At 45.4% G+C, this 19536-nt stretch overlaps 1 protein-coding gene across 1 annotated transcript in view; it reads left to right on the forward strand.

The window, feature by feature from the left end:
* Window positions 1–19536, forward strand: part of LOC139273038 (secreted frizzled-related protein 4-like) — a 60091-nt gene that overhangs the window by 29616 nt on the left and 10939 nt on the right. Inside the window, exon 5 of the mRNA XM_070889331.1 lies at window positions 3962–4025. Within this exon, the coding sequence (XP_070745432.1) occupies window positions 3962–4025 (64 nt within the window). The remainder of the gene's footprint in view (window positions 1–3961; window positions 4026–19536) is intronic.

A 19536-nucleotide genomic window follows, 5' to 3' on the forward strand; every position in this document is an offset into this window, starting at 1 on the left:
TTCCCTGGATTCTGGGAAGGTCCCAGCAGATTGGAAAACTGAAAATGTAACGCCCCTATTTAAAAAAGGACGCAGACAAAAAGCAGGAAACTACAGACCAGTTAGCCTAACATCTGTGGTTGGGAAAATGTTGGAGTCCATTATTAAAGAAGCAGTAGCAGGACATTTGGAAAAGCATAATTCAGTCAGACAGAGTCAGCATGGATTTATGAAGGGGAAGTCATGTTTGACAAATTTGCTGGAATTCTTTGAGGATGTAATGAACAGGGTGGATCAAGGGGAACCAGTGGATGTGGTGTATTTGGATTTCCAGAGGGCATTTGACAAGGTGCCACATAAAAGGTTACTGCACAAGATAAAAGTTCATGGGGTTGGAGGTAATATATTAGCATGGATAGACGATTGGCTAACTAAGAGAAAACAGAGAGTTGGGATAAAAGGTTCATTCTTGGGTTGGCAATCAGTAACTAGTGGGGTGCCGCACGGATCAGTGCTGGGACCCCAACTATTTTACAATCTATATTAACGACTTAGAAGAAGGGACCGAGTGTAACATAGCCAAGTTTGCTGACGATACAAAGATGGGAGAGAAAGCAATATGTGAGGAGGACACAAAAAACCTGCAAAAAGACATAGACAAGCTAATTGAGTGAGCAAAAATTTGGCAGATGGAGTATAATGTTGAAAGTGTGAGGTTATGCACTTTGGCAGAAAAAAAATCAAAGATGAAGTTATTATTTAAATGGAGAAAAATTTCAGTGCTGTAGTACAGACAGTGGGACCTGGGGGACCTAGTGCATGAAACACAAAAGGTTATTATGCAAGTACAGCAAGTGATCAGGAAGGCCAATGGAATCTTGACCTTTATTGCAAAGGGGATGGAGTATAAAAGCACGGAAGTCTTGCTATAGTTATACAGGGTATTGGTGAGGCCACAACTGGAATACTGCGTACAGTTTTGGTTTCCATATTACGAAAGTATATACTTGCTTTGGAGGCAGTTCAGAGAAGGTTCACTAGGTTGACTCTGGAGATGAGGGTGTTGACTTACGAGGAAAGGTTGAGTAGATTGGGCCTCTACTCATTGTAATTCAGAAGAATGAGAGGTGATCGTATTGAAACGTATAAGATTATGAGGGGACTTGACAAGGTAGATGCAAAGAGAATGTTTCCACTGATAGGGGAGACTAGAACTAGGGGGCATAATCTTAGAATAAGGGGCCGCCCATTTAAAACTGAGATGAGGAGGAGTGTTGTACATCAGTGGAATTTGCTGCCTCAGAGAGCTGTGGAAGCTGGGTCATTGAATACATTTAAGACAGAGAGAGACAGCTTCTTAACCAATAAGCGGTTATGGGGAGCGGGCAGGGAAGTGGACCTGAGTCCATGATCGGATCAGCCATGATCGTACTAAATAGCGGAGCAGGCTCGAGCGGCCGTATGGCCTACTCCTGCTCCTATTATGTAGGACAAATCTCGAACACCCAACAAAAGCAACTAAGTTCTTTCCGAAGTCCCTTACCCCAACGCAAGTGCTGCCTCCCTAAGGTGTAATATCTTACCCCAGCACAAGTGCTGCCTCCCCAGCCAAAGTCCATTACACCAGCTCAAGTGCATGACAGGTTAATTGGGTACGAAGTGAATAGTGACAGTGTTGTGACTTCTGGATTTCACCCACTCCAACGATGTCCCTGACGCACCGAGCTTTCCGAGAAACATGATCCATCTTCCCCGAGTTCCCTATCTCCCCCCTCCCATATCTTCCCCCCCCACTGTGTGTCTCTCCCCCGTGTCTCTCTTCCCCCCCCCGTGTCTCTCTATTCCCCATCCCCGTGTCTCCCCCCATGATTCCTCCCCCCATATCTCTCTTCCCCCGCCCGGCGCTGTTTCTCTTCGCTGCCCCACATCCAAGTTCGGGGCCCCACTTCCAGTTCAGGTTTCGGGCGGGAGGCATTGGGGGCAGGGTCTGGAGGACGCAGGCGCAGAAGGTAAAGAAAAGTGTTCGTATAAATAGTCAGTCCAGTATATTAAACCAATTGCAAGTTACTTGAAATTTATAGTAAATGTTAACTGAAACTTGATGACTCAAACTATAAGACTATTTGTCAGTAGCTGTTAGGGAATGGATGGTTTTACTTGTACATTTATAAGTTATTCCATAAGATAATATGGTTCAAAGACATTTATTGGCTTTTGTAGGAATGAAATGTACAATGATAACCATTATTAGTAATAATTACACATACTGAAGATTACACTTACAATAATACAAATTACTGGAGAATTCACACGTTGCATTCTTGAGCGTGAGTTAATTGGCTGGCCGAGCCTTGTCGAATTCTGAAGCATTGATTCTAACTCCCCTCATTTTATACCTTTCTTTCACTCTGGCTACCTGAGAATCCACATGTTACAAATTATTACCTCATCCAATTAGCTCGACTTCAGTTTTAACAAGAATAACTCCTCATAACTTTACTCACTCCCTAATTTTCCAGATCTATGGCAGGTGCCCTTCCAAGGCTAGAGCCAACAGACATTCCCTTGCTCATATAGTAAGTACAAAGCAGGAGCTAGCAGCCCTCCCAGATCTTCTTCCCTTCCTGCCACCTCCACTTGTTCCTTCTCACGTGTAAATTTTGCTTCACCTAGAGGCCTCTCCTTATTAGCTAAAATACTGTCTGCCTGGAATCCCATTTACTAACTAAACTTTGTTAACAGAAACTCACTTAAAAGCTAAAGTTAATCCAAAGAATTTAGCCGTTTCCTTAGGCAGCCATAATCTTTTTAATATCTTGAATTAAAATCCAACTGAATGAAACCATTTAATTATGAAATGTCACTGGTTTATTTAAAGAGCCCCTGCAATCTGCCGGCTGTGATCTCATCGGTTAGGCTGTTATCGTGCCTAGTGGTGTGCATGGACCCTGCCAGAGATTGTGGGGTCAGTGGACGGTACTTCATTTACATGGACCTGGTGGTCACGTACGCCACTATAAGTGCATCTTGGGTGCTCACCTCCTTCATGCAGCCAGAAAGTCCAAGCGCCTAGCTGCCATCAGTGGGGTGCCCAGAACACCACCCCCAATATGTGTAAGGGGGCCAATACATAAAAGATTCATACCACCTTCAGAGATCCAGCCTCTAACCTGTAGGGCCCACTTGCTCCCTTATGGAGATCAGTATGTCTGATCTCATTGGGTGACCTTTCCTCCAGATCTCTTACATCCAGGGAAACAGATAGTCCCAATGTCGTGTCCCCCACCTCAGCCTCATTCTCTCCAGCACCAGCACAGATATTAACACCTGGGACACATAGTTAGGACCACTAGGTGAAGCAAAATTTACACGTGAGAAGGAACAAGTGGAGGTGGCAGGAAGGGAAGAAGATCTGGGCGGGCTGCTAGCTCTTGCTTTGTACTTACTATATGGGCAAGGGAATGGTATCCCAGTGGGCATCAATTAAGATGGTGGGATATGAAAGAGCACAAGGCATTCATTACATCCTTTGTGTCCACTATATGCAGCCTGCAGCAGTTGTGTGGGAATGTGAGCAGACCACCTTGGACATCACTGTAGTCCTGCTGGAGGGTTTTACAGAAATGCAGAGTACTGTGGAGTGAGTGGTATCTTCACAGCCATATTCAGGCAGACCCCAAAGCAGTGCGGGAGCAATCCAGAACAGTGTTCTCTCACAAACACTGTGTCCAGCTCCATTCAGACCTCAGACACTCAGGGACATAACGTTATCAGTGGAACGTTATCACTGGAAAATGCCAAGTTCTGTGCACAGATCAATAAGCTATCTAAATATTTGGTGATATTTAAAATGCACATTGTCTAAAAACTATCCATTACTTTTGTGAATAATAAACTAGTCCTGTGAGACTCAAGATTATTTATTTTGGATCGAATGTTTTGTAAAGTTTAGCCTGATGCCTTTCTTTCTGATTTTTCACAGACTGATGCTCTTTAACGGATGTTTAGCTGAAAAATGGCGAGATCAATGGGTTAAACGGTTCAAGGTAAGGCACATGTAGAACAACAGTTTGAGTGTTCATTTTTAAAATGCTAAATGGAAATTTGTTGCCAACTTAATTCACTGAAAGTGAAAATGGATGGAAAGTAGTTTAATATAATGCTTGTTCCCAGCAGTCTGCTGACTGTGGTGCCAAGCCTGACAAATCACTTTGGATAGATTCAGAAAGGACAGAGCTTTGTAGTGTTGGAGAGGTTTCCAATGGAATTTTCCCATGTATCTTATTTTTATGTCAAGTTCAATGGCCCAGGGAACCAAACCAAAGGTAAGAAAACTGGAAACTAATTTACAGTCCAAAGGAACTTATCAGTCTGTGCGGTTATTGGGTAACTTCACAGGGTAAAATTCAGCATGCTATGTGAATGTTAATGATAGACCACAGCAATAACACAGATTATTACCAGAGACAGATTTAATCGAGAGGAATATTACACTGTCTGCATTTGGAACATTGATATTTTAGGCAGAACTAGAACAAGGATTATCTACATAAGAGCTGGTCAGTTCTACCTTTATTTATCACAACATACATTTGCATAATACTGCCACACTTCTTCCAATATTAGTTACATTTTATCAATGCTGTATGGCAACCTCTACATTGCTTTCATGTCATTGAATTAACTCAAGTTACAGAGCACTTCTGTAAACAATGATTGTACACAAATGTACAGTTGCCATTATTTATCTTAGATTATACATAGTATTTACAGCACAGAAACCAGCCATTCAGCCCAACAGGTCCATGTCGGTACTTATAGAAACATAAAAATCTATAGTGCAGAAGGAGGCCATTTTGGCCCATCGTGTCTGCGCCATATGAGCCATACAAACTATAGAGTTCTTGTGAGTTCATCGTACTTTTATTATTGCTATATTCTATATTGGATGGTCAACTTCTGAGTGTATTATATTCTTGAATTCTTAAATGTGAAAGAGAGCTCAATCAGCTGTGAGTGAATTATGTTTCCCTACCACACTACTGTGTTAATTTAATTTAATTTATTTGTTCACGGGCTGTGGAAGTTGCTGGTGTTGTGTGTCTGGAGACACATATAGGCCAGACCAGGTAAGGACAGCAGATTTCCTTCCCTAAAGGACGTTAGTGAACTAGCTGGGTCACTGTTCTGTATGCAATGAAGGTTCAAACTGAGTACTGTTTAACTAAGCAAGGTACAACCTTGCTCTGCTTTATTTAGGCCCAAAGTGTCTGACTCTCAAAATGGCCGGCTTTTTATACCTGAGCAGCACCATGTGCGTGCTGCTCACTGGCCTCCAACAATGACGATATCTGGTGGCGACAACCAGAATGTACATACATGATGAGATCTTATCACAGTCTTTCACAGGATGACTGACCTGTTGGGGGTGGCAGTGGCCATGTCAGGAATTGCAAGTCCATTTTTATTGAATAGGTCCGTTATGGAAATTCCGGGTTCACTGATGACCCATGAGTCCTCTGAAGGCTGCTGGTAGGTTGGTTGTTGATGGTTTCTTCGTCCGACTGCTCTGGCTCGTCTGTGTGCCTCAGCTTTGTCTGATCCATGTGTTTCCTGCACGTTTGCCCATTCTTGAGCTTAATAACGAATACTCTGTTGCCCTCCTTGGCCATGACCGTACCAGCGATCCATTTTGGACTCTGTCCATAGTTCAACACATATACAGGGTCATTAACAGAAATCTCACGTGACACAGTTATGCGATCGTGGTACCCTTGTTGACTTTCTCTTCTGTATTCAACATGATTATTTCAATCCAGGTGTACCAGGGATAGCTTGATCTTAAGACCTCTTTTCATTATAAGTTCAGCAGGCGAGACCCCTGTGAGTGTGTGGGGTCTTGTCCTGTAACTCAGCAGTATGCAGGACAAGCGGGTCTGCAGTGACCCTTGGGTGACTCTCCTCATGCTTTGCTTGATAATTTGTACTGCACGTTCTGCTTGCCCGTTGGACACAGGGTTGAACGGTGCTGACCTTACATGTTTTATGCCATTAAGTTTCACAAACTCCTGAAACTCCTGATTGGTGAAGCACAACCCATTGTCGATCACCACTATGTCAGCCAGACCATGTATCGCGAACATGACATTGAGATTCTCTATGGTTGCCGTGGACGTGCTGGATTATGCATTCTATCCACTTCGAATAGGCGTCCACCACAACTAAAAACATCTTGCTCAGGAAGGAACCTGCAAAATCTACATGGATCCTGGACCAAGTTTGGATGGCCACGACCACAGACTCAGTGGCGATTCCATTGGTGCTTTGCTGAGCTGCATGCAGGTGTTGCACTGATGCACGCATGCTTCCAGCTCAGAATCAATTCCTGGTCACCATACATGGGACTTGGCAATGGCCTTCATCATCACTATACCAGGATGTGTGCTGTGTAACTCACGCACGAACTTCTCTCTCCCTCTCTTGGGCATTACAACGCGATTGCCTCTTATTGTGCAATCTGCTTGAATAGACAGTTCGTCCTTGCGATGAATGTACAGTTTGGTCTCCTCGCACATTTGCTTAGGTATGGCAGACCAATCCTCTTTGAGGCAGTCGGAGAGGTGGGAGATCGAGGAGCAATGTCGGGAGGCTGATAAAGGCCAGCGGGGAGTTCGTGAGGGAGCCGGAGAGGCCAGCCGGTGCAGCTGCAGCAGGGTGAGAAGGCAAAAAAGAAGTATAAAGAAATCAAAAGGTGACATCACAGCCAAGGGGGTAAGTGATTGGCTGGTGATTGGTAAGTAGTTTTTCTTTTTCTTTATCAGTAAGCAATCTTCAGCATTGTTGTTGCCAAATTAAGTTTATGTAAGGGTTAAGTCATGGCAGGAGAGCTCGGATACGTGTTATGCTCCTCCTGTACAATGTGGGAAGTCAGGGACGCTTCCGGTGTCCCTGACAACTACGTGTGTGGGAAGTGCATCCACCTGCAGCTCCTGGTGGACCGCATTGTGGCACTGGAGCTGCGGGTGGATGAACTCTGGAGCATCCACGATGCTGAGAATGACGTGAATAGCACGTTCAGTGAGTTGGTCTTACCGCAGGTAAAGGGTACACAGCCAGATAGGGAATGGGTGACCAACAGGAAGAGCAGTGGAAGGAAGGTAGTGCAGGGGTCCCCTGCGGTCATCCCTCTGCAAAACAGATACACCGCTTTGGGTACTGTTGGGGGGGATGTCTCATCAGGGAAGGGCGGAGCAGCCAACTTCATGGCATTATGGGTGGCTCTGCTGCACAGGAGGGCAGGAAAAAGAGTGGGAGAGCTATAGTGATAGGGGATTCAATTGTAAGGGGAATAGATAGATGTTTCTGCGGCCGCAACCGAGAATCCAGGATGGTATGTTGCCTCCCTGGTGCAAGGGTCAAGGATGTCTCGGAGCGGGTGCAGGGCATTCTGAAAAGCGAGTGTGAACAGCCAGTTGTCGTGGTGCATATAGGTACCAACGATATAGGTAAAAAACGGGATGAGGTCCTACAAGACGAATTTAGGGAGCTAGGAGCTAAATTAAAAAGTAGGACCTCAAAAGTAGTAATCTCAGGATTGCTACCAGTGCCATGTGCTAGTCAGAATAGGAATCGCAGGATAGCTCAGATGAATACGTGGCTTGAGGAGTGGTGCAGAAGGGAGGGAATCAAATTCCTGGGACATTGGAACCGGTTCTGGGGGAGGTGAGACCAGTACAAACCGGACGGTCTGCACCTGGGCAGGACCTGAACCAATGACCAAGGGGGAGTGTTTGCTAGTGCTGTTGGGGAGGAGTTAAACTAATATGGCAAGGGGATGGGAACCTATGCATGGAGACAGAGGGAAGTAGAATGGGGGCAGAAGCAAAAGATAGAAAGAAGAAAAGTAAAAGTGGAGGGCAGAGAAATCTAAGGCAAAAAGCAAAAAGGGCCACATTACAGCAAAATTCTAAAGGGGCAAAGTGTGTTAGAAAGACAAGCCTGAAGGCTCTGTGCCTTAATGTGAGGAGTATTCGGAATAAGGTGGACGAATTAACTGCGCAGATAGCAGTTAACAGATATGATGTAATTGGCATGACGGAGACATGGCTCCAGGGTGACCAAGGCTGGGAACTCAACATCCAAGGGTATTCAATCTTTAGGAAGGATAGACAGAAAGGAAAAGGAGGCGAGGTGGCATTGCTAGTTAAAGAGGAAATTAATGCAATAGTAAGGAAGGACATTAGCTTGGATGATATGGAATCGGTATGGATGGAGCTACGGAATACCAAAGGGCAGAAAACGCTGGTGGAAGTTGTGTACAGACCACCAAACAGTAGTAGTGAGGTTGGGGACAGCATCAAACAAGAAATAAGGGATGCATGCAATAAAGGTACAGCAGTTATTATGGGTGACTTTAATCTACATATTGATTGGGCTAACCAAAGTGATAGCAATGCGGTGGAGGAGGATTTCCTGGAATGTATAAGGGATGGTTTTCTAAACCAATATGTCGAGGAACCGACTAGTGAGCTGGCCATCCTAGACTGGGTGATGTGTAATGACAAAGGACGAATTAGCAATCTTGTTGTGCGAGGCCCCTTGGGGAAGAGTGACCATAACATGGTAGCATTCTTTATTAAGATGGAGAGTGACACAGTTAATTCAGAAACTAAGGTCCTGAACTTAAGGAAAGGTAACTTCGATGGTGTAAGGCGTGAATTGGCTAGAATAGACTGGCAAATGATACTTAAAGGGTTGACGGTGGATAGGCAATGGCAAACATTTAAAGATCACATGGATGAACTTCAGCAATTGTACATCCCTGTCTGGAGTAAAAATAAAACGGGGAAGTGGCTCAACCATGGCTAACAAAGGAAATTAAGGATAGTGTTAAATCTAAGGAAGAGGCATATAAATTGGCCAGAAAAAGCAGCAAACCTGAGGACTGGGGTGAATTTAAAATTCAGCAGAGGAGGACAAAGGGTTTAATTCAGGAGGTGAAAATAGAGTACGAGTAGAAGCTTGCCGGGAACATAAAAACTGACTGCAAAAGCTTCTATAGATATGTGAAGAGAAAAAGATTAGTGAAGACAAACCTAAGGCCCTTGCAGTCGGATTCAGGTGAATTTATAATGGGGAACAAAGAAATGGCAGACCAATTGAACAAATACTTTGGTTCTGTCTTCATGAAGGAAGACACAAATAACCTTCCAGAAGTACGAGGCAAGCAAGGGTCTAGTGAGAAGGAGGAACTGAAGGATATCCTTATTAGGCGGGAAATTGTGTTAGGGAAATTGATGTGATTGAAGACCGATAAATCCCTGAGGCCTGATAGTCTGCATCCCTGAGTACTTAAGGAAGTGGCCCTAGAAATAGTGGATGCATTGGTGATCATTTTTCAACAGTCTATCGACTCTGGGTCAGTTCCTATGGAGTGGAGGGTAGCTAATGTAGCACTGCTTTTTAAAAAAGGAGGGAGAGAAAACAGGTAATTATAGACCAGTTAGCCTGACATCAGTAGTGGGAAAAATGTTGGAATCAATTATTAAGGATGAAATAGCAGCGCATTTGAAAAGCAGTGACAGGATCAGTCCAAGTCAGCATGGATTTATGAAGGGGAAATCATGCTTGACAAATCTTCTGGAATTCTTTGAGGATGTAACTAGTAGAACGGACAAGGGAGAACCAGTGGATTTGGTGTATTTGGACTTTCAAAAGGCTTTTGACAAGGTCCCACACAAGAGATTGGTGTGCAAAATCAAAGCACATGGTATTGGGTTAATATACTGATGTGGATAGAGAACTGGTTAGCAGATAGGAGGCAGAGAGTTGGGATAAACCGGTCCTTTTCAGAATGGCAGACAGTGACTAGTGGAGTACCGCAAAGCTCAGTGCTGGGACCCCAGCTCTTTTCAATATACATCAATGATTTAGATGAAGGAATTGAGTGTAATATCTCCAAGTGTGCAGATGACACTAAATTGGTGGCGGTGTGAGCTGTGAGGGTGACGCTAAGAGGCTGCAGGGTGACTTGGACAGGTTAGGTGAGTGGGCAAATGCATGGCAGATGCAGTATAATGTGGATAAATGTGAGGATATTCATTTTGGGGGCAAAAACGCGAAGACAGAATATTATCTGAATGGCGGCAGATTAGGAAAAGGGGAGGTGCAACGAGACCTGGGTGTCATGGTTCATCAGTCATTGAAAGTTGGCATACAGGTACAGCAGGCAGTGAAGAAGGCAAATGGTATGTTGGCCTTCATAGCTAGGAGATTTGAGTATAGGAGCAGGTAGGTTTTACTGCAGTTGTACAGGGCCTTGGTGAGGCCTCACTTGGAATATTGTGTTCAGTTTTGGTCTCGTAATCTGAGGAAGGATGTTCTTCCTATTGAGGGAGTGCAGCGAAGGTTCACCAGACTGATTCCCGGGATGGCTGGACTGACATATGAGGAGAGACTGGATCAACTGGGATTTTATACATTGGAGTTTAGAAGGATGAGAGAGGATCTTATAGAAACATGGGACGGGAGAGGTTTGATGCGGGTAGAATGTTCCCGATGTTGGGGAAGTCCGGAACCAGGGGACTCAGTCTTAGGATAAGGGGTAGGCCATTTAGGACTGAGATGAGGAGAAATTTCTTCACTCAGAGAGTTGTTAACCTGTGGAATTCCTTGCCGCAGAGAGTTGTTGATGCCAGTTCATTGGATATATTCAAGAGGGAGTTAGATATGGTCTCACGGCTAAGGGGATCAAGGGGTATGGAGAGAAAGCAGGAAAGGGGTACTGAGGGAATGATCAGCCATGATCTTATTGAATGATGGTGCAGGCTCGAAGGGCCGAATGGCCTACTCCTGCACCTATTTTCTATGCATCTATGTTTCTAACCCTTTACCTCCGATAAAATCAGGTCCTGGCTGGTCCAGGTCTTAACTTGTTGAGCCGTGACAGGCGTTCCTTCACTCTCAAAAGCATCCATGATTAACATTAGATCTGCCGGTTGTGGCGGTTCCACCTCCGTTATGGGCAACGGCAACTGGCTCAAAGCATCGGCACAAATCTCTGTGGCGAACGACATAATCATAGACAAATAACGTCAGCGCCCACCTTTGGGATGCAGGATGAAGCGTTGGTATTGATATCTTTGCTCTCGGAAAACAATGAAATGAGCCCTTGTGATCAGTCTCTAATTCGAACCTCAGACTGATTAGGTATTGATGCATCTTTTTAACACTGTACACACACGCTAAAGCTTCTTCTTCGACCATGCTGTAGGTTCTTTCTGCTTTAACCAAACTGTTGGATGTATGTGCGACAGGTTGAAGTTTCCCCGACTTATTGGCTTTTTGGAGTATGCAACCAATTCCATATGATGATGCGTCATAGACCAAAACTAAACATTTGCATGGGTCATAATGTACCAGCAGCTTGTTCGAGCAAAGCAGATTGGTGGCATTCTCGAAAGCTCTGTCTTGCGATGCGCCCCACATCCAGTTGTCGCCTTTTCTCAATAGTATGTGCAGTGGTTCTAGTAAGGTGCTCAACTCAATCCAGAAACGAACGTAGCTCCGTCACATTCTGCAGCTTGGGTGCATTCTTGATGGCTTTGGTTTTCACATCAGTAGGTCTGATGCCATCAGCGGCGATTTTCCTCCCGAGGAATTCGACCTCCGGTGCCATGAAGACGCACTTTGAGCATTTTAGTCTGAGTCCCACTCTATCCAAACGCAGTAGAACCTCTTCCAGGTTGTTCAGATGTTCCTTGGAGTCACGACCGGTGATCAGGATGTCATCTTGGAACACGACGGTTCTGGGAACGGACTTCAGTAGACTTTCCATATTCCTCTGGAATATTGCTGCAGCTGAGCGACTTCCGAAAGGGCACCTGTGGTAAATAAACAGTCCTTTGTGCCTGTTAATGCACGTAAGTCTCTTCGCCGTCTCGACCAACTCCTGCGTAATATAGGCCGACGTCAAGTCCAGTTTTGTGAATGACTTCCCTCTGGCTAGCGTCGCAAACTAGTCATCAGCTTTCAGTAACGGGTACTGATCTTGTTTCGAAACCCTGTTGATCGTAGCCTTGTAGTCTCCACAGTTTCTGACTGTGCCATCACTTTTCCGCACAGGAACAATGGGGCTGGCCCATTCATTAAATTCGACCAGTGATGTGATCCCTTCACGCTGGAGTCTGTCCAGTTCAATTTCATCCTTCTCCCTCATTATATACGGCACTGTGATGGACGGGTCTTGCATCTGAGTCCATGTGGATTTTCACCTTGGCTCCCGTGAAGTTGCCGACACCCAGTTCGAACAGCGAGGGGAACTTGCTCAATCCTTGGGCACATGTATCTTCCTCCAACGACAGCGCCTTTATGTCGTTCCAGTCGCATCTGATTTTCTTCAACCAACTCCTGCCGAGCAGTGTTGGGCCATTGCCTGGAACAATCTACAGCGGTAACTCGTGAACCGCACCATTATACGACACATTAATTTGTGCACTGCCAATCACCTTTATCAGTTCATTGGTGTACGTGCGCAGCTTGGCGTTAACAGGGCTCAGCCTGGGCCTCACAATCTTAGTATCTGTTATATATGTAAACTTGTATTTACTCTGTACAGCCACCAGAGGGCTCATCCCCTGGAGTCCCAAGAGATCCCATAATCCCTTGGGATCACAGGTATTTAAGGAGGCCTCACAGGTTGGAGAGGCACTCTGGAGACCTGCAATAAAAGACTAACGTCACACGTTACTTTGAGCTCACTGTGTTCAGTCTGACTCTTTCTCCATACATAACAGTATCCCAAAGCTTATTAAATGCCCTCTCATTCATAATCGATTGACTCGCCCACGTGTCCAGTTCCATCGATACTGGTATCCTGTTAAACTTCACATTAATCAAAATTGGTTTACTCTTGGTTATGAAGGAGTACAGTCCATACACTTCCTCCTCTGGCATCTCGGATTGCATATCCGGATCTGCATTAGTGTGACTCTCATCCTCCGTGTGGTGTGTCGCAGCTCGCTTGCTCATCTGCTGGTGCCGATGATTTAGCCCACAATGCCAACACGGAGAAGTCGGATACATTCCCACTAGCGGACTTTGGGCAGCCACAGGTTTCACGATAGCAGCCGGATAGGCCCTGGCATGTGCCGCTCTGCCGAACGCCGAATCAATCGCATTTACAGTACTTGCCGAGGTTCGGTTCTGCACCACTATTTGCTTTAGACTCCTGTCCGTCATCATACATGATTGAGCGATCTGGATGGCCCTTTTTAAATCCAACTCCTACACCGCCAGAAGTTTGCGCAGGATCACCTCGTGATTGATACCGATAACGAAGAAGTCCCGCAGCATGTCTGCCAACACCGTCCCGAACTTGCACGGTCCCGCTAGACGTCTCAGGTCGGCAACGAATTCTGCCGCACTCTGGCCCTCCGATCGAACATGTGTATAAAACCTGTATCTTGAGATGATGATGCCGTCGTCTGGCTTGAGGTGCTCCCGTACCATTGTACACAACTCGTCGTACGTTTTCTCTGTTGGATCACTCGGCATGAGTAGATTCTTTATCAGACCGTAGATCTCTGAACCGCACACAGTGAGGAACACGGCCCGGTGCCAATCTGCATCGTCGACCCCCTTCATTTTGTTGGCCGCGAAGTACTGGTTGAAACGGCTCACAAAGTCTGTCCCTCCACGTTTCTCCCTCCACGAATCGCTCTAAAAATCCAATCGTGCTCATTTTGCAAACAAACGTTCTTGTATTCTCGTCGCCAAATGTTATGTATGAAATGAAGGTTCAAACTGAGTACTGTTTAACTAAGCAAGGTACAACCTTGCTCTGCTTTATTTAGGCCCAAAACCTGACTCTCAAAATGGCTGGCCTTTTATACCTGAGCAGCACCATGTGCATGCTGCTCAGTGGCCTCCAACAATGACACCATCTGGTGGCTACAAACAGAATGTACATACATGACAGTCACCATTACTGATACTAACTTTTTAAATTCCAGATTTGGTGGGATTTGAATTTGCGTCTCTGGATTATTAGTTCAGGCTTCTGGATTACTAGTCCAGTAACATAACCACTGTGCTACTGTTCCCCTGTTGGGTTGTGGATTTAACTCTTGTTCTAGAACCTCTGTCTGTAATATGGGCTGATTTTTCAGTGCAGTACTGAGGGAGTGCTGCATCATTGTTGGTGCTGTCTTTAGAATTAATTGGTAAACTGAGGTATTTTCTCCTTGTTCAGGTAAACTCCTAATGTCCTGGCCAACATTTATCCCTATACCATTACCACCAAATACAAATGAACTAATCACTTATTTCATTATTATTTGTGGGACCTTGCTGTATGCAAATTGGCTACTGCATTTCCCTACATAATAACAATCAATGACTATTTCAAAAGTAATTCCTTAGCTGTGAAGCTTTTTGGAACATCCTGAGGTCATGAAAGATGCTATATAAATGCAAGTCATCCTTGCTAAATTAAAATGGCGCTTGGCCCAGAATTCCTCAGGTCTTGCACTGATGCAAGTGCAGCAGAGCAAGAGCCCACTCTGTCGCTGACCTTCAATTCGGACCCTGATTGAGTATCCAGTGTCAAGGCAGGGTCATCTCATTTAAATATTTTCCACAGGTGCCCACGCCAGTATGGAGAGAAATTGCTATGGCTCCTGCCATAGTGTGGTGTAACCAGTAGTGCCAGGAGAAATTAAACAATTTAAACCTGTAAATGTGTTTGTTTGAATCCCCTGCCTTGTCTGGTGCAATTGATCACTCTGAAATTGGCTAGGCACCCTTTAAAGTTTAAGTTACTCTTCACCACCCTCTCCTAGCCAAGGCCCTATAGCATCCCTGGACACCAGCAACAAATGGCATTCACAGTGCCCATTTATTGCATTATTCTGTTCCTACGTTTCAACCTACCCTTCCGATACATGTATATGTTATGTAGTTGTAATTAGGGGCACTGATGTGTGCGTACATGAGGCCCCACACTTCTGGAAAACCTGGTAAAAGTGTTACTCTCTCATGCTTCCCCCAGCAAACAAGGCTTTGTCACTTATTTTACACATTAGTGGACCAAAAATTGACTATAACAACAACATGTATTTATATAGCACCTTTAACATAGTAAAACGTTGCAAGGCACTTCACAGGAGCGTTATCGAACAAAATTTGATACTGAGCCATATATCAGGACAGGTGACCAAAAGCTTGATCAAAGAGGTAGGTTTTAAGGAGTGTCTTAAAGGAGGAGAGGGAGAGACGGAGAGATTTAGGGAGGGAATTTAGAGAGGTGGAGAGGGTTTGAGAGTGAATTCCAGAGCCTAGGCAGCTGATGACACGGCCGCCAATGGTGGAGCGATTAAAATCGGGGATGTGCAGGAGACCAGAATTGGAGGAGCGCAGAGATCTCGGAGGGTTTTAGCACTGGAGGAGGTTACAGAGATAGGGAAGGGCGAGGCCATGGAGGGATTTGACTAGTGTGGCAGATGTCATCTGTGGTGACTCAGAAGTAGTTGAGTAACCTTCACATCCATCAGTAGGGCTGTCCTGTTGTCGTTCTTGGAGGTTGGATATGGCATAATTATGTGATAATCTCCTTTGTGATGTGTAGATGGCAAAGGTATGGTTCCTTAGATATCCACAAGTAGGTGTGCCTACCTGTAAAGACTGGGGTTCTGGGATGAGCCTGAGTGGATGCCAGCCACCTGAACTGTAAGCACACCTGCCTTTGCTCCCTCTGCCTAAACTCCCCTTTCTCCACCAAATTGATAAAGGACCAATGGAATGCTCATGTGGCGCAGTGTTGCTGTTGTCACCAACTGTGCTGTGGGAACAGGGATCTGTAAGAAAAATCTTGCAGCACATAAATACCCGCAGAAAAATTCATCAGAAAGATTTACGCCACAAGTAATGCAGAACTTCTGTATAAGTCCAAACACTTTGGCCAGAATATTCTTTACCTGGACGGGTCAGATGTGGGTGCTCGGCGTAGCGGGTTGCAACCCTGTTCTTGTTTCCATCCGCTGCAGAAATCAAATTGGCACAAATGGGGCCTATTAAACCCGCCCTGTGCGTTATGCGGCCCTGTTAAATGGTGCAGGTCTGAGGACGTTGTCGATGACGCGTTTTCAACCAGAATATTTAAAGGAGCTATGGCCACATTGCATTTGAATGTTCACCTAGGAGTGTGCCGTACTGGAACTTTTGATTGTTCCAAACACTAGGAAACATGACTGCACAGAGGCAGAGGGCTGCACCCAAGTTCTCCAGTCACTCCCTCCATATGCTTGTGGAGGGAGTCAGAGCACACAGGGAGGCCTTCTTCCCTTTAAATGGGCGGACGAGACCTCCCCAGGAGACAAAAAGAGCCTGACTCCAAATTGCAGAGGTGAACAGCAGGGATGTGTTCAGGAGGACCCAGGTGCAATGCTGTAAACATTTCAATGATCCTGCTGTGCCTCTCATCACATCCCCATCACTCTGCCTTCCCAACCCTACTCCTGCACATCCTTACACCAACATACCTTGCAAGTCCACCCATTCCTCTCTATCTACATTATCCCATTCCCATCTTACTAGCCATCTCTCACACTCAGCCTCATCGTAATGCAAGCATACCAACTAACAACACACAAGGAGGCCAAAGGAAAAGTAAATGTTGGTCCCGTAGAGGACAAGACCGGGGAATTAGTGATGGGGAACATGGAGATGGCAGAAACTCTGAACAAATATTTTGTATCAGTCTTTACGGTAGAGGACACTAAAAATATCCCAATAGTGGATAGTCAAGGGGCTATAGGGGGGAAGGAACTTAACACAATCACAATCACTAAAGAGGTGGTACTCAGTAAGATAATGGGACGAAAGAAAGATAAATCCCCTGGAACTGATGGCTTGCATCCTAGTGTCTTAAGTAGCAGCAGGGATAGTGGATGCATTGGTTGTAATTTACCAGAATTCCCTGGATTCTGGGGAGGTCCCAGCAGATTGGAAAACTGCAAATGTAACGTCCCTATTTAAAAAAGGAGGCAGACAAAAAGCAGGAAACTACAGACCAGTTAGCCTAACATCTGTGGTTGGTAAAATGTTGGAGTCCATTATTAAAGAAGCAGTAGCAGGACATTTGGAAAAGCATAATTCAGTCAGGCACAGTCAGCACGGATTTATGAAGGGGAAGTCATGTTTGACAAATTTGCTGGAATTCTTTGAGGATGTAATGAACAGGGTGGATAAAGGGGAACCAGTGGATGTGGACTTCCAGAAGGCATTTGACTAGGCGTCACATAAAAGGTTACTGCACAAGATAAAAGTTCACGGGTTGGGGGTAATATATTAGCATGGATAGAGGATTGGCTAACTAAGAGAAAACAGAGAGTCGGGATAAAAGGTTCATTCTTGGGTTGGCAATCAGTAACTAGTGGCGTGCCGCAGAGATCAGTGCTGGGACCCCAACTACTTACAATCTATATTAACGACTTGGATGAAGGGACCGAATGTAACGTAGCCAAATTTGATGATGATACAAAGATGGGGGGAAAAGCAATGTGTGAGGTGGACACAAAAATCTGCAAAAGGACATAGACGGGCTAAGTGAGTGGACAAAAATTTGGCAGATGGAGTATAAAGTTGGAAAGTGTGAGGTTATGCACTTTGGCTGAAAAAAATCGAAGAGCAAGTTATTATTTAAATGGAGAAAAATTGCATAGTGCTGCAGTATAGCAGGACCTGGGGGTCCTGGTGCATGAAACACAAAAGGTTAATATGCAGGTACAGCAAGTGATCAGGAAGACCAAAGGAATCTTGGCCTTTTTTGCAAAGGGGATGGAGTATAAAAGCAGGGCAGTCTTGCTACAGTTATACAGAGTATTGGAGAAGCCATATTGGTTTCCATATTTAAGAAAGGATATACTTGTTTTGGAGGCAGTTCAGAGAATGTTCGCAAGGTTGATTCTGGAGATGAGGGGGTTGAATTATGAGGAAAGGTTGAGTAGATTGGGCCTCTACTCATTGGAATTCAGAAGAATAAGAGGTGATCTTATCAAAACGTATAAGATTATGAGGGGGCTTGACAAGGTGGATGCAGAGAGGATATTTCCACTGATAGGGGAGACTAGAACTAGGGGGCATAATCTTAGAATAAGGGGCCGCCCATTTAAAACTGAGATGAGGAATTTCTTCTCTCAGAGGGTTGTAAATCTGTGGAATTTGCTGCCTCAGAGAGCTGTGGAAGCTGGGTCATTGAATAAATTTAAGACAGAGATAGACAGTTTCTTAACTGATAAGGGAATAAGGGGTTATGGGGAGTGGGCAGGGAAATGGACCTGTGTCCATAATCGGATCAGCCATGATCGTATTAAATGGCAGAGCAGGCTCGAGGGGCCATGTGGCCTACTCCTGCTCCTATTTTTTACATTCTTATTTGGCATTGCCACCCCACTCCATCATTGTCTTCCTCTAAAGATGTGACCCATCCATTCCTTACACTCATTCCATCACTCTCATTCAACCTTCTCTTCTTTCCCCCCTTGCAGGAAAAGAGAGACCACAATAAGAGGGAGAGGGAGAGAACTGGAGGTGGCCGTCTATCATTTGCCACCCTCACAATAGCAGAGAAGGCTGCGTTAGAAGTATCAGGAGTATCCAAGCAGGTGGAGGTGGGAGACAGAGAGATGGGGACATCTCAGCAACCTGGTGACAGAATTACACATCATATAGCTACATGGCATATATCAGTCACTGATTATGGGGACTGCTATCATCAGCCTCTGAATGGTGATCATGTGCACAATGGTATCTGTACCCATTCTTCATATGACTTATCTAACTCATCTCTTTACTCTCCTACAGGTCCATCAAGAGCCAACCCCCACCCCCACTGTCCAGGAGGAAGAGGAATGCGACTCCTCAGAGGAGCCTCCAGCCTCTGAGGGAGTACCGTCACCAGACATAAGCACACCCAGCACCAGCGCAGAGACGCACAACTCAGTGGGTCCCACGCGAGATAGAGTAGTGTTGTCATCTGGTCTGTCACAATTCACAGATGGTGGCGACAAGGACCATAGTGGAAATTTCTCGCTGGAGGGCACAGGACAGCCCCAGTTCTGCTCAGCTGCATACAGATGCTGAGCCTTGGGGGCCATCCAGAAAGAGATGTCTGCAAATATTCAGAGAATGGAAGAGTCCATCTCCAACATGAGAACCACTGTGTCGCAGGTGATGGCGACTGTAGGGTCTTCCGTGGAAAGGATGGCCACCTGCTTGGAGCAGCTAATGCACTATTCACATGAGCACATGCTATCAATGGAAACATCCTCTCTAGGAGGGATGTCAGCGTAGATGTAGCTCCTCATGGCCCCACTGATGTGCAGCAAGGTGCTCTCCAGTTCCTTGCTAGCAGGGAAATGCAAGTGGCCCATAAGAGGGATGACGGTGAGAGGGGACATGGAAGTGTCCCATTTCTCCCCCATTGCCCCCTCTCAATCAGAGTCCCAGATGCATCCTAGATCAGAGATGGTCGAGTCTGCCCCTGCACAGGCGCAGGAG

The sequence above is a fragment of the Pristiophorus japonicus genome, chromosome 1, assembly GCF_044704955.1.
Source record: "Pristiophorus japonicus isolate sPriJap1 chromosome 1, sPriJap1.hap1, whole genome shotgun sequence".
NCBI classification, from domain to species: Eukaryota; Metazoa; Chordata; class Chondrichthyes; family Pristiophoridae; genus Pristiophorus; species Pristiophorus japonicus.